A 12,759-nucleotide genomic window follows, 5' to 3' on the forward strand; every position below is an offset into this window, starting at 1 on the left:
TGTGGCTCAAGTGATAGAGTGCTAGCCTTGAGCTGAAGAGATGAGGGACAGCACCCAGCCAGAATTTAGGCCCCACAACTGACCAAAAAATAAATAAATAGGGGCTGGGAAGGTGGCTCAGTAGTAGAGCGCTTGCCTTGCATGCCTGAGGCCCTGGGTTCGATTCCTCAGCACCCCATAAGCAAAAAGAAAAAAGCTGGAAGTGGCACTGTGGCTCAAGTGGTAGAGCACTAGTATAGAGAGCTGCAAGAGGCTGCACCTGGAAGATGGCTTGTATGCAGTCCTTGCATTGCACAACAGGGATCAGACCTCTGTTCTCATCTGTGTTCTTTAAACAAAAAGTGGGGAACTGTAGAGAGCTGCGAGAGGCCGCACCTGGAAGATGGCGCTGGCTTCTGCCCTCCGCCTTCCGGATGGCGAGTGCTCTCTGTGGTAAACAACTCCTTATATGGCTAAGGCAAAGAATCTGGCTTGCTTCCGCGCACCTGAACCTATTGGTGGTTCCTACATGGCGTATCAGGGTTGGCTACCCAGCGGGTACTTAAGGCTGTGGGGAATTCTCCCCGGGGTGGGGGTCAGAAGATTGCTCAAAGGTCCTGAATAAACTGCAGAGAGAAGAGTTTGGTGTCGCGTCTCCCTTGCTGGTCGAGGCGGTTGCGACACACTAGCCTTGAGCTGAAGAGCTGAGGGACAGCGCCCAGGCCCAGAGTTCAGGCCCCACGACCGGACCCAAAAAAATAAAATAAAATAAAAATTGGGCTGTTCCTGGGGTACCAGTGGCTCCTGTAATCCTAGCTACTCAGGAGACAGATCTATGGATCACAGTTCAAAATGCAAGCAGGAAAATTCAGTCCATAAACTACTTCAGAAAAAATTGAAAGAGATGCTGTGACTCAAGTGGTAGAACACTAGCCTTGAGCACAAAAAGCTCAGGGACAGCACCCCAGCCCTGAGTTCAAGCCCTAGGTGTGGCACCAGAAGGGAGGGGGGTCTATGAACCAGGTACCAGTGGTTCACCCCTGTTATCCTAGCTACTCAGGAGGCTGAGAACTGAAGATCGTGGTTTGAAGCCAGCCTGAGCTAGAAAGCCTATGAGACTTAACTACCACAAAGCCAGAATGGAGCTGTGCTCAAGTATAGAGTGCTAGCCATGAACATAAAAGCTCAGGGACAGTACGCACGCCCTTAGTTCAAACCCCAGGACTAGAGCGTGTACACTTGCGCATATATGTGTGCACACACAAAATGGGTAATGATGGTAGTCAAATCTTATTAGCTGTATTCTTGACTATCATTTAACTCTTAAATCTTATTTTCATACTAAAGTGGGGATAAGATTAGTAGCCCAAGAATAAGATTCAACCTAGCCTGTAACTTTATCATTATAGCCCAGAAATGAGACCTGAACTCAACTAACCACTTGCTCCATATCCTCAATTTTATTTCTTGACTTATTCATTTAATATTTCTTAAGATGAACCCACTGTATACTTTGTAAATGGGACAAAAGTGAAAATTCTAATCTATATGGACAGCCTCATAAGATTTATTGGAGAGGACATCTTGTGAACTAAAATCTTAGTGAATGGGTGTGTGTGAGGGGTGATGAGAACATCAAGGGGAGGGGTAAAGCTTAGTATTCCTGGATAACATAAGCAACAGATTTTTTAAAAATTAGGATGGCCTATTGGTTGTTTGAACACATAAAAGGTATATGAAGAAGATGATAGGTGTTCCCGGGTGCATGAGGCTAGATGAAGTTGCATTGCAGAAGAAGTTAGACATGATGTTTTCAGAGGAGCCTTGGGTTTCTTTGAGAGCAGAAGATAGAAAGAACATTCACTGAAGAGGCTGTTGTTACAAAGGAGCAAGATCTCATAGAACAAAAAGGAGAGTTAAAGTGAGGAGCAGAGGGAGTGTAGCAGAGAGCAATGACTCGAGGATGAGAAAATAGTTGAGGTGGACAGAAATAACCAGGATGAGAGCCTGGTAAGTCTGTGGGTACTGCTGGCCTCAAGGTTGCCTGGAATTGATCCTGTCTATCTCTAGGGTTGGGCTACTTAATGTACAGCCAAAGGTTCAAATCTGACCCTTCAAGAGACTCCAGGCTCTCTGAAAAATCTGCTATGGGACTGTTGTTGAAGATCCTGCAGATTTAAGTGGAGAGTCAGGGTAGGACGCACTGATAGGCTCTTTCCCCTTCTAAGAGCAAAGCATTCCATGCAGAATCCTAAGGAAATCTCAGTCTCAGGAGAAAAACACCACCATGTACCAGGAATGTGCCCATTAGTTTAGGGGAGTTTGCAGGAATCTAGATCCTTTGAAGGAACCAGATCCTGGTGTTCAAGTATGTGGTTCCTGAGCTATTGTGAGCCTTATTTAATATAATTTTATTGTTATTATTAGGGTATGTACATAGATCAGGTAATGGTCGTGGGATATTTTATAGTTACCAGATGTGCAAGACCATGGAGACTTCAATACTCGGTCTATAATTTCATAGGGAATTCCATCTGAAAACAGCTTTTAATCCCTGGAGCACTATAAAAACCAGACCAGTTGTAAAATGCCTATAAATATGGGGAAGTCTAAAATACAGCTGAAGGAAGCAGAGTCTAGTGGCAAAGATCTGTAATCCCAGCAACTCAGGAAGCTGTGGCAGGAGAATTATGAATTTGAGGCCAGTATGGGCTACATAACAAGACACTTTCTCAAAAAAATAAAATACAGTTTGAAATGAACATCTAATTCCAAGTTCCTATGCCACAAGGGGAGAAGTATTATCTATCAGTGCCATACTAGGAACTTGATGTTATCTCTTCCTCACACCAATCACCAAGAGGATATCATCCAGTCTCATGATTCTACATTGCTGTTGACCTCCAAATTATATCAAATCCAGCTCTCCAAACTCAGTAGCTAGTTGTTTCCTTCAATTGAATGTGTTATATTCTTTTTCTTTTCTTTTTCTTTTTTTTTTTTGCCAGTCCTGGGCTTGAACTCTGGGTCTGGGCACTGTCCCTCAGCTCTTCAGCTCAAGGCTAGCACTCTACCACTTGAGCCACAGTGCCACTTCTGGCTTTTCTGCTTATGTGGTGCTGAGGAATCGAACCCAGGGCCTCATGCATGCAAGGCAAGCACTCTACCTCTGAGCCACCTTCCCAACCCTGAGTTATATTCTTCTTACAGTTAACATGCCCAGAACCAAACTCCAGAATCACCTTCCAGAATCTTTCCTATTCCAAAAAATGGCAACCTTTTCCTTCTATTTGCTTGTCACTGGTGGCTTAGGCTTTTTTTTTTTTTTTGTCGGCCCTGGGGCTTGAACTCTGGGCCTGGGCGCTGTCCCTCAGCTCTTCAGCTCAAGGCAAGCGCTCTACCACTTGAGCTACAGCGCCACTTCCGGTTTTCTGGTGGTTTATTGGAGATAGGAGTCTCACGGTCTCTCCTGCCCGGGCTGGCTTTGAACCGCGATCCTCAGATCTCAGCCTCCTGAGTAGCTAGGATTACAGGCGTGAGCCACCAGCGCCCGGTGAAGAATGGGTTTTGAAGTCAACTTTTTCTTGTCAAAAGTGAAAATAATAGACTTATCTTTAGAGTAAAGCTTCTTTAAGGGTGAGCGTCTTGCAAAATATTTTTATAAGACTTCTACCAGTATAAAGCAGTTGAGCTCATACAAAGTCTAATGGTTTGTTGATGAAGATTTAGAACAATAGGTAGAGAAAAGATAAGTTTGTTTTGGTTTTTGGTCAGTCGTGGGGCTTGAACTCTGGGCCTGGACGCTGTCCCTCAGCTCTTCAGCTCAAGGTGAGCACTCTACTACTTAAGACACAGCACCACTCCTGGTTTTCTGGTGGTTAATTGGAAATCAGAGTCTCAGGGACTTTCCTGCTAGGGCTGATTTTGAACCATGATCCTTAGATCTGAACTTCCTGAGTAGCTAGGATTACAGGCATGAGCCACTAGCACCCAGCAAAGATAAGTATTTTAAGTATATGTTTATCCTCCAGTCAGCACAAAGATTCTTTGAAGCATCTAGATACCCCTTTTTGTGTAGTTTTTTTGTTTGTTTATTTTTGGTCTAAGACCTGGACTCAACTCAGTACCTAATGCTTTTGCTCACTGGCTAATGAGCTCCCAACTAAGCTATACCTCCAGTCTCTCTTTTTGGGTAGTTTTAAGAACTATGTTTGTTTTTGTTGTCATATCCTGCCACAATAAACAGATAGCAATGCTGCCATTACAGTACTGTGGCTTTTGGAGGCTGGTTTTATAGATAACAGTATAGGTCTCTTTTTTTTTTTTTCTGGTGCCAGTCCTGGTACTTGAACTCAGGGCCTGGGTGCTGTCCTTGAGTTGTTTTTTGTTTTGTTGTTCTCAAGGCTAGTGCTCTGCCACTTGAGCCCAACTCCACTTCCAGTTTTTTAGTGGTTAATTGGAGATCAGAGTATCACAGACTTTGCTGCCCAGGCTGGTTTGGAACCCTGATTCTCAGATCTCAGCCTCCTAAGTAGCTCGGATTATAGGTTTTAGCCACCAGCAACCAGCTAGATCTTATCTCTTTAGTTTTCCAGGGACCATTTATTTCAACTGTTGGCATCAGTACTCTGGATGCTGCATTGTCTGAGTAATTCTCACAGGTGGTGACTACTTTGTTGATGATGACCAAAAATGCAAATGTTACCTAGGCTATATAGTTTTCTGATTATGTAAATTCATCATTTAAAATTTTAATAGTGTGGTTGTAGAACAGTCATCAATCTTTGAACTGTATCTCTTCTTGGACTCTTCTACCCCCCACAGCACTGTTTTGCATGATTATGTAAAACTAGGTTGGATTATTAGATCTATTGCCAGGCTCCTGGTTTGTTCTCAGTATGTTAATTCTCTTGTTCTTTTACTAAAACCCAGAAAAAGGGTGTATTTTTATTTTTATTTTTTGGTTGGTGGTGGGGCTTGAACTCTGGGCTTAGGTGCTGTCCCTCAGCTCTTCAGCTCAAGGCTAGCACTCTACCACTTGAGCCACAGCGCCACTTCTGGTTTTGTTTTGTTATGCTTTTGTTTTTGTTTTGTCAGTCCTGGGGCCTGAACTCTGGGCCTGGGCACTGCCCCTCAGCTCTTCTGTTCCAGGCTAGCACTCTACCACTTGAGCCACAGCGCCACTTCCGGCTTTTTTTTTTCTGCTTATGTGGTACTGAGGCATCGAACCCAGGGCCTCATGCATGCAAGGCAAGCGCTCTACCACTGAGCCACCTTCCCAGCCCTTTGTTTCTATTTTTAAAGAAATGAAAGTTGGAAACAAAATCAAGTTGGAGCAGGCCCAATTCTTGAGTCTGTGAGAGTTGTCTGTGCAGAACAGGCTAATGCTGGGAGAGCATCCTTTCAATGAAGATGAAGGAAGTAACCAGCCTGAGGCAAAGCTAAACTGCAGTAATATCAGCTCCAGCATCCTGATCAGATAGGAACATGGCCTGGTACAATAGAAGATACTGAAATGACCACGACAAGACCTCAGAGTGAAGAAATACTACAAAAATCCAAGAAGGTCCTCTTTTCTGAAAATGAGAGGACAAGCTGTGGTAGAAGCTGTGGGAAAACCTACAAAGAGCAGAGCACCAGTGATATCCAGAGTGGAATGGATGGAGGAAGACACTGGTGGCAGTGCAAGAAGAGCCAGCAGACAGGGAGTAGCAGGGTCAGAGGGCAGCAGTCACAGGAGACGAGTTATCCTTAAGGAGAATAGTTTACTTCTTGGAATTTGAGAAGAGCTTTGACAGTATTAAGTATTTCTTACACAAAGGCTGTTTCAGATGAAAATTGAAATGGGAAAGTTTAATGAACAGAATAAGATCACTAAAGCTAAACAAAGCATCTTCCATTTCCAAAGTCATGTCACTGTTACGAAATAACTAGTAAGTAATTAGAGAAATGTATCTTTATCAAGGAAGGACAGTATTGGAGAAGCAATGAGGTCTATGCTGAAGGTCTCCTCTGCACATTCCTACAAGTCCCCCCAGAATGGTAATATTGGTTAGCTTTGAAAATTAAGTTTGATTTCTATCAGGCAATGTGCTGAGTGTTACATACATAATCTTCTTTTTCCATGACCAATGGTTTGAACTCTACATCACTAAATTAGCACATAAAAAGGGAGGGGGCCATAGTACAGGGATGATCTTTGTTCAGTCCTCTCTGAAATGGTTCTAGAAATTAGACTGTCAGTTACAAGATGCCTACAACTCATTTGTAGTTTCCTCAGAATAATCTTCAAAGTTCTTTCCTCCCTTTTCCCCTTTCACACTTCCTGTTTATTTTCCTAGCCTCAAAATCCATCATTTTTACCCTGTTTCTTCCCTCCAGCTATTGCTACATTTCTCTTATCTCCCTTTATAGCAAAAGTTCCTAAAAATAGCCTATGTTCTATGACTCCAGATCCTCTCTCCTCTTTAATCTGAAATCCAGTGGAGTCAGAGTTGCACCCCCACGCTCCAGTAAGATGGCTTCAGAGAGGTCAGCAGTGACCTCCATATTACCAAAACCAAGTGTCAGTCCCAGGACACACCTTACTGGCCTGCTGTCATATAGCTGGTCCTAGTATTCATTTAGAAACATCATCTTCTTTAGCAAGGGGGTCATCACACATTCCTGATTATTTTTCCCCGCACACCCACTGTTCTTTCAGGCTCCTGTGGTGCTGCTCCTTACTTCCTTATGTTAACCTCTCCTATGTATCTCTACCATCAGTCAATACAATCACCTTTGAGGCCGAATTCAGCCTTGAACCTGGTACTCAGAGCCTCCCATTCTGATTGCCTGCTTTTACCATCTCCTCTTTTCCCTTAGCACTCTGTGGTGCTTCAGAGGCCTGTCACCACATCCTGAGAATTGTGCCGTTTCCATTGCACACAAGGAAGCTGAGAATCAGATTTTCCACCACTTCGCATTCCAGATCCTATATTCTTTTGTTTACAACCCATTGCTTGGCCTAGTTCTTCAAACTTGGCCCTAAGTAAAGCAGAGGAGTGAAAGTGAGGTTCCTTCTTTTGGGTTCCAGTCTGGCTGTCTGGATTTCCTCTGTAGAGCACATGTGGTTTACACTCTTCACCCCAGGGGCTTGGTAGTCACGTTCACAGCACAATGGACGCTCTTACTGGTGAAATGCTAACTCTCCCACAATGAAAGGCCAGCTGCAAAGTGGGAGAAGAACAAGGGCTAATGATCCCGTCAGACATCTGTGGGGCCTCCTGGCATTTGGAGCGAGAGTGCCTTAGAGAAACTAACAATTCTGGCCTGAGGGAGTTGGCGACCATTAATCCTGGTGGTTTTGACCGCTGACTGCCCTAGAGGTCCCAGCCTGCTGTGTGACTCAGAACCCCCAACACTCCCCCTATTCTTCTCTCACTGGGACAGTTAGGAGGCCATGTCTAAGGCATTTTAATTTGGTAATAATTGACATGGCCCACTGTACCCAGACTTGCTTTCTAAATGATAGTTGGTTAGTGATCATCATCCTTGATCTTTGACTGCCTTGCATTGCTGTGGGAAGGGTTATCTTCTGCCTCCCCTCCTTGGTTCTGGCTTTCCCTCCAGCTGGCTTAGTGTTCTCTCCAAATTGGATGCCCACAGCCATTTGAACACCCTCTAAGAGCTGAGGGTGTAAACTAGGGAGAAGAAAGATATGGCCAGAGGTTTATGTATACATTTAGTACTACAACACTCGGTGTTAAACTGGGAAGTTGACCTCTATCTTCCAACTTCTTTGGGAAACTTTTGGGAATTCAGAAAGACCACAGGAACTCATAATACAAGTTGGGCAAGAAGAGGGTGGGTGGTCATTTTGCCACAGCATTTGTGTACAGACTTTCAAAAAGACGGGTGAGGCCTTTATGGCCTCCTTCCTACCCATCTCTGGCCACATTCACCACTCCTATGCTGCCACGGGGCTCTGTGCCATCTTCTGTGATCATGTTGCTGGTAGTTTCATGACAGTAGCTCCTGCGTGGTGTTAGAGAGAAGTAGGTGCAATTGCAGTGCCTAGTCCTTACCAGCTGCTCGATCTTGGGCAGGGCGCTTCATCTTTCTGAGCTTCATGTGCAGATTAATAATGCACAGCACCCAGACTCACAGTGTTGTTGAGAGGAGTCGCTGAAAGCTGTCCAGAATGCTTTAGTCACTGCCTAGTCCAAAAGCTTCCAGTAAGCTCAGTAATTGCACTGGCGTTTATATTTCATTTCTAAAATACAGCTGTTTACATAAGAAAATATTGTTTTTCTTCTCTTAGAATCTTTGACTTTCTTTTGCCTACCAAATAAAGTCCCAGCTTGTCACTCAGCATTTGCATTTCAGACTCTGGATTTCTTTGATAGCAAAGACTAAACTGTTGACTTCTAAAAGAAACAACTGTGGAAACAGATGAATTTGTCTATATTCAATAAACAGCTATTTATGTGAGGCCCTGGACTAGGACACCAGGAGTGAATCAGACAACACCTAACAGGTTATGGCATCATTATTTCTGGCTCCCCAGTTCAGATACTTATCCACCCGGACCCCCATCCCAAGTCCCTGAAGAAAGTTGCATTTAGGGCCAGTTTGCCATTGAGCCCAGCTCATTTGAGCAGCTAGGCTCCAGAGAGTTGGCAGTGGACCCAAGAGTGGGGATAGAAGTTGGGACTCAGATCTGGCAGCAGGCCAGGCTCACTCAGGTGCCCCAGCAGGTGGGGCCTTTAGCCCTCATGGTCACTGGGCCCAGTCACTGAAGATGTCCTGGTCTTTTCTAGACTGTTTGGAGCAGAGCTGTAGTGAAGGGTGGCGACTCCAGTCCCACACTGAAACCCAATGATGTGGGGGTGGCCTGGTCATAGCCATATAGCAGCAAAGTCAAGTTTAGAATACAATCTTCTGAAGTGTTTGCAGTCTCTGCCTGTAGCTTCCTGAGATTGCCTGGTCTGCAATGAAGAGTTCAGGGATAATGTCAGGTTCGTTTTGCTTTTTAGAAAGTTATGGAGGTCCTTGGGTGCCTGTCTATGTGCTAGGTGCTGGAGATAGGGTGGAAATCAGACTTTGATCTCAAGAAAGTACAGTATTTACAGGGAAACATGATACCAACAATTACCCACATTATGTCAGTGATGGGCTTGAGTGTGTGGTGTGGATGGAGGGGCAGGGGCTACAAAAGCAGAGAGGCACTTATTCCAATCTGTGGCCCAGGAAATTATTCCCAGTGAAGTTGTCATCTGAATTTAGTTGTGAAGACCCAGGAAAGGGACTGAGTTCAGTCAGAGAACAGGAGAATATCTTCACTAAAAGTCAGGGGTACATCAGTCTAATAACACACATTTATGCATCTCTATTCAGACCCTGTAAATGGTTCCCACTAGGTGGGTCATAGAGGGGTAAAATGAATAAAGACAGCCAGGTGCTGGTGGCTTACACCTATAATCCTAGCTACTCAGGAGACTGAGATCTGAGGATCGTGCTTCAAAGCCAGCCCAGGCAGGAAAATCCATGAGACTTATCTCCAATAAACCACCAGAAAACCAGAAGTGGCTCTGTGGCTCAAGTGGTAGAGTGCTAGCCTTGAGCTGAAGAGCTCAGGGACAGCGCTCAGGCCCAGAGTTCAAGCCCCATGACTGACAAAAAAATAAAAATAAAGACAGGGGAAGCTAGACATGAAGAGACATGCCAGGCACATGAAAAACGCAGTTGCTGTGGCTTTCAAGGCCTAAGCATTTCTGTACTCCAGCACTCCGGATGGCCATCTGCTGTTACCTCGTCCAGGAGAAAGCAGCAGCAACGGTGGTGAACACGTACACTCATCTTTGGATGAAATCTGAAAGAAGTTTTATGAGGCAGGGGCTGAACAATAAGGGGGAAAAAAAACCCAAACATTAACAGAGGGCTCACAAATGGCAGAAGGAAGGGCAGCTACTCAGGGTGGAAAAGAAAAACATTGAATGTCTTGGTTATCTCCTATCTCCTTCCTTCCAGGTAGTCCTGAAGTTGGTGGATCATATCCCTAACTTCTGCTGATTGACTAACATCTGGCAGCAGGATAGGGTAGAGCATGGTGGGCTGGTTAAGAATAACCAGTCAGAAGCTGGGACTGGATTGGAGTGTTAAGGGATTGGGTAGGATCATTGCCTGTAACTGGACTATTGATGTCTGGACTATAAAGTATGAATGGAAGACCCAGGAAGGTGCCAGGCAAACTATCCTGAGTCCAGGACTTACTATAAGTAGAAATAGCAGGTAGCAAAGGCAAGAACGTAAGTTCCTGTCTAGTTAGAAGAAAGACATGTATGAACATTAGATAGGCATGCTTATGAACTATTTCCTTTTGACCTTAGGTCTCTGGTTAGTTTTGAAAAAGCAAGCACAAAGTGAGTCCATCTCCTCTTACTTGCATAGTTTTTTCCAACTGCCTCTGAATGATTTACTCCTTGCTATGACCTCTCATCACCAGGACACTCCCAGGGTGTTGGGGAGGTCTCTTCTTTTTGGGATGATTCCCATTTGGCATTTTTGCTTGTTGTTGGGATAGCATGTCCCAGTTGGCATATTTGCCCAAACATAGGGCCCACAGATGGGAATCACTCACCAGACATAGAGGGGAGACGGTATGGTAGATGACAGTGTAGAGGATGCACAGCCAGCAGTGGTAAAGATGGGAAATCCAATATCGGGTTCTTTCAGCAGTCTGGGTCCTAAGGGGGAGTCCAGGAGGTGGATTGGACCTGGGCGGGGAGAAATGGAGAGGATCCAGCAACTCCTGACACTCTCCAGTCCTGGGTTTTGGCACCAGATGTAAAGGTTGCTGAAAAGAGACCACCACGTAGTTCAGGCAGAAAAGAATTTATTTGAAAGAGCCAAACTGCTGGGCTGCACTATAGAGTGTAGCAGCTTGACTGATGGCAGAGGGAGATGATATAGGAAAGGGTAAGAAGGAGGTGTGGCCATAGCAGATAAGGAAGGCCCCCAGGCTCTGAGGGACCTCCCACTAACTTCTAGGTGTGCACTGACCAGTGGTTAGTGGTTAGAGGTGATGGGCAGGGACTTCTAGGGAGCCCCCTCCCCCCAGTTTTGTACAGGGAGAGAACAAAGGGGAAGGAGGCTACCTGCTGTTTTGCATGAAGAGAAAACAAAAGGAAGGAGCCATTTTTCATGGGTGAACAGTAATGATTTCCTCAGAATCAATCATGCTTATCGCAAAGAATCTATGTGAAACTTGTGTGTTTCTTTTACAAATTCCATTGAGGGGGCCTTATTTGGGGGAATTTTCCATCTCTAAGGCTTGGAGTAGAAAAGTGTCTGAAGTGCTAACTGTAGGGAATGAAGCTTTCTTCAAGAATTTAGTCTCTTCAGGAAGTAATAACCCACGTGCTGCTCAGTGCCTGGCAAGTTGTGACCTTCCTTCTCTTCCCACAGGCCTGCTGAGTTAGCCACCAAGTACGCAAACTTTTCAGAGGGAGCTTGCAAACCTGGCTATGCTTCAGCCCTGATGACTGCCATCTTCCCCAGGTAAGTGCTTCTGCTTCCTCAGCTGCCTACACAGTCTGGTCTGTAGCCCGAGAATCAGAAACCTGGCCTCTTACGGCATATCATATTTTTCTGAGGAAGCAAGGTGATGCCTTTTGTGTCTAGAAATGTACACGTGCCTGGAAAGGACTTTGCTTTTGGCAGTTACACCTAGTCCCACTCAGTGCCTTCACCATGCCTATCCATCTGCTTCTTGGACTTGCACCTGACAGGGCAGCTTGTTTTGGAGAATGACAGAAGGTAGGTCACCCCACAGAAGCTAAGTATCTGGAACTACTAGGCAAGGCTGTCAAGTGGAGACACACTTTAGTCCTAGTGTTAATGATCAAACAAGCTGAGACTAACAGGCTTTAAAGAGGTATATCCGAATAAAGCAAAGAAAGCCACGTGCCAGAGGCTCACGTCTGTAATCCTAGCTACTCAGGAGGCTGAGATCTGAGGATCACGGTTCAAAGCCAGCCCAGGCAGGAAAGTCAGTGAGACTCTTATCTCCAATAAACCACCAGAAAACCGGAAGTAGCAAGCGGTAGAGCACTTGCCATGAGCTGAAGAGTGCAGGGACGGCGCCCAGGCCCAGAGTTCAAGCCCCATGACAGACAAATGAAAAAAAAACAAAACAAACAAGCAAAGAGCAAGAACTACTTCCTGAGGCTGTCCAAATTTAGCCCTTCCCACTCTTCTATTTTGCATTCTGGAAGTCCTGATTTCCTTGATGTCAGACTTGCCAAAGGAATCTCTGCCCAACCAAATATTGCTGATAGGCTCTACTCTGTTGACTCTCTTCTTTATTGTCTGAAACCTTGGTGTGGGAAGGGATTGAAGATTTTAAATTGTCTTGTTTTGTCTTGTCTTGGAATGCCTTGAAAATATCAGGATTACTTGCTTCCTTCAGAAAGTGATGGAAGCTTGTGACTCCAGGGGGATGAGGAAGGCTGTTCAGGACCCTCCAGGACCCTTTGGGTATTAGGATATAGCACTTGGATCATTGGAAGGAAGAGTGCTGAAGGTGGCTATGCCCACTACAGGAAGGACTTGCTTTCCACCATTAGAAGGCCGAGATTAGGCACACAATGTGCTTGCAAAGGAATGCTGTTCATGGGGCTGGGGTGCCTTGCATGCTCGAAGCCCTGGGTTCGATTCCTCAGCACCACATAAGCAAAAAGAAAAAAGCCGGAAGTGGCGCTATGGCTCAAGTGGTAGAGCACTAGCCTTGAGCTGAAG

The 12,759-nt window shown here is 45.2% G+C and overlaps 1 protein-coding gene across 2 annotated transcripts in view; it reads left to right on the forward strand.

The window, feature by feature from the left end:
* Positions 1 to 12,759, forward strand: part of St3gal3 (ST3 beta-galactoside alpha-2,3-sialyltransferase 3) — a 191,333-nt gene that overhangs the window by 97,762 nt on the left and 80,812 nt on the right. For both annotated transcript variants that reach the window (XM_013017021.1, XM_013017022.1), the window contains one exon: positions 11,428 to 11,520. In XM_013017021.1, coding sequence (XP_012872475.1) covers positions 11,428 to 11,520 — 93 coding nt within the window. The remainder of the gene's footprint in view (positions 1 to 11,427; positions 11,521 to 12,759) is intronic.

Source organism: Dipodomys ordii, unplaced genomic scaffold, assembly GCF_000151885.1.
Source record: "Dipodomys ordii isolate 6190 unplaced genomic scaffold, Dord_2.0 Scaffold33, whole genome shotgun sequence".
In the NCBI taxonomy this organism is placed as follows: Eukaryota; Metazoa; Chordata; class Mammalia; order Rodentia; family Heteromyidae; genus Dipodomys; species Dipodomys ordii.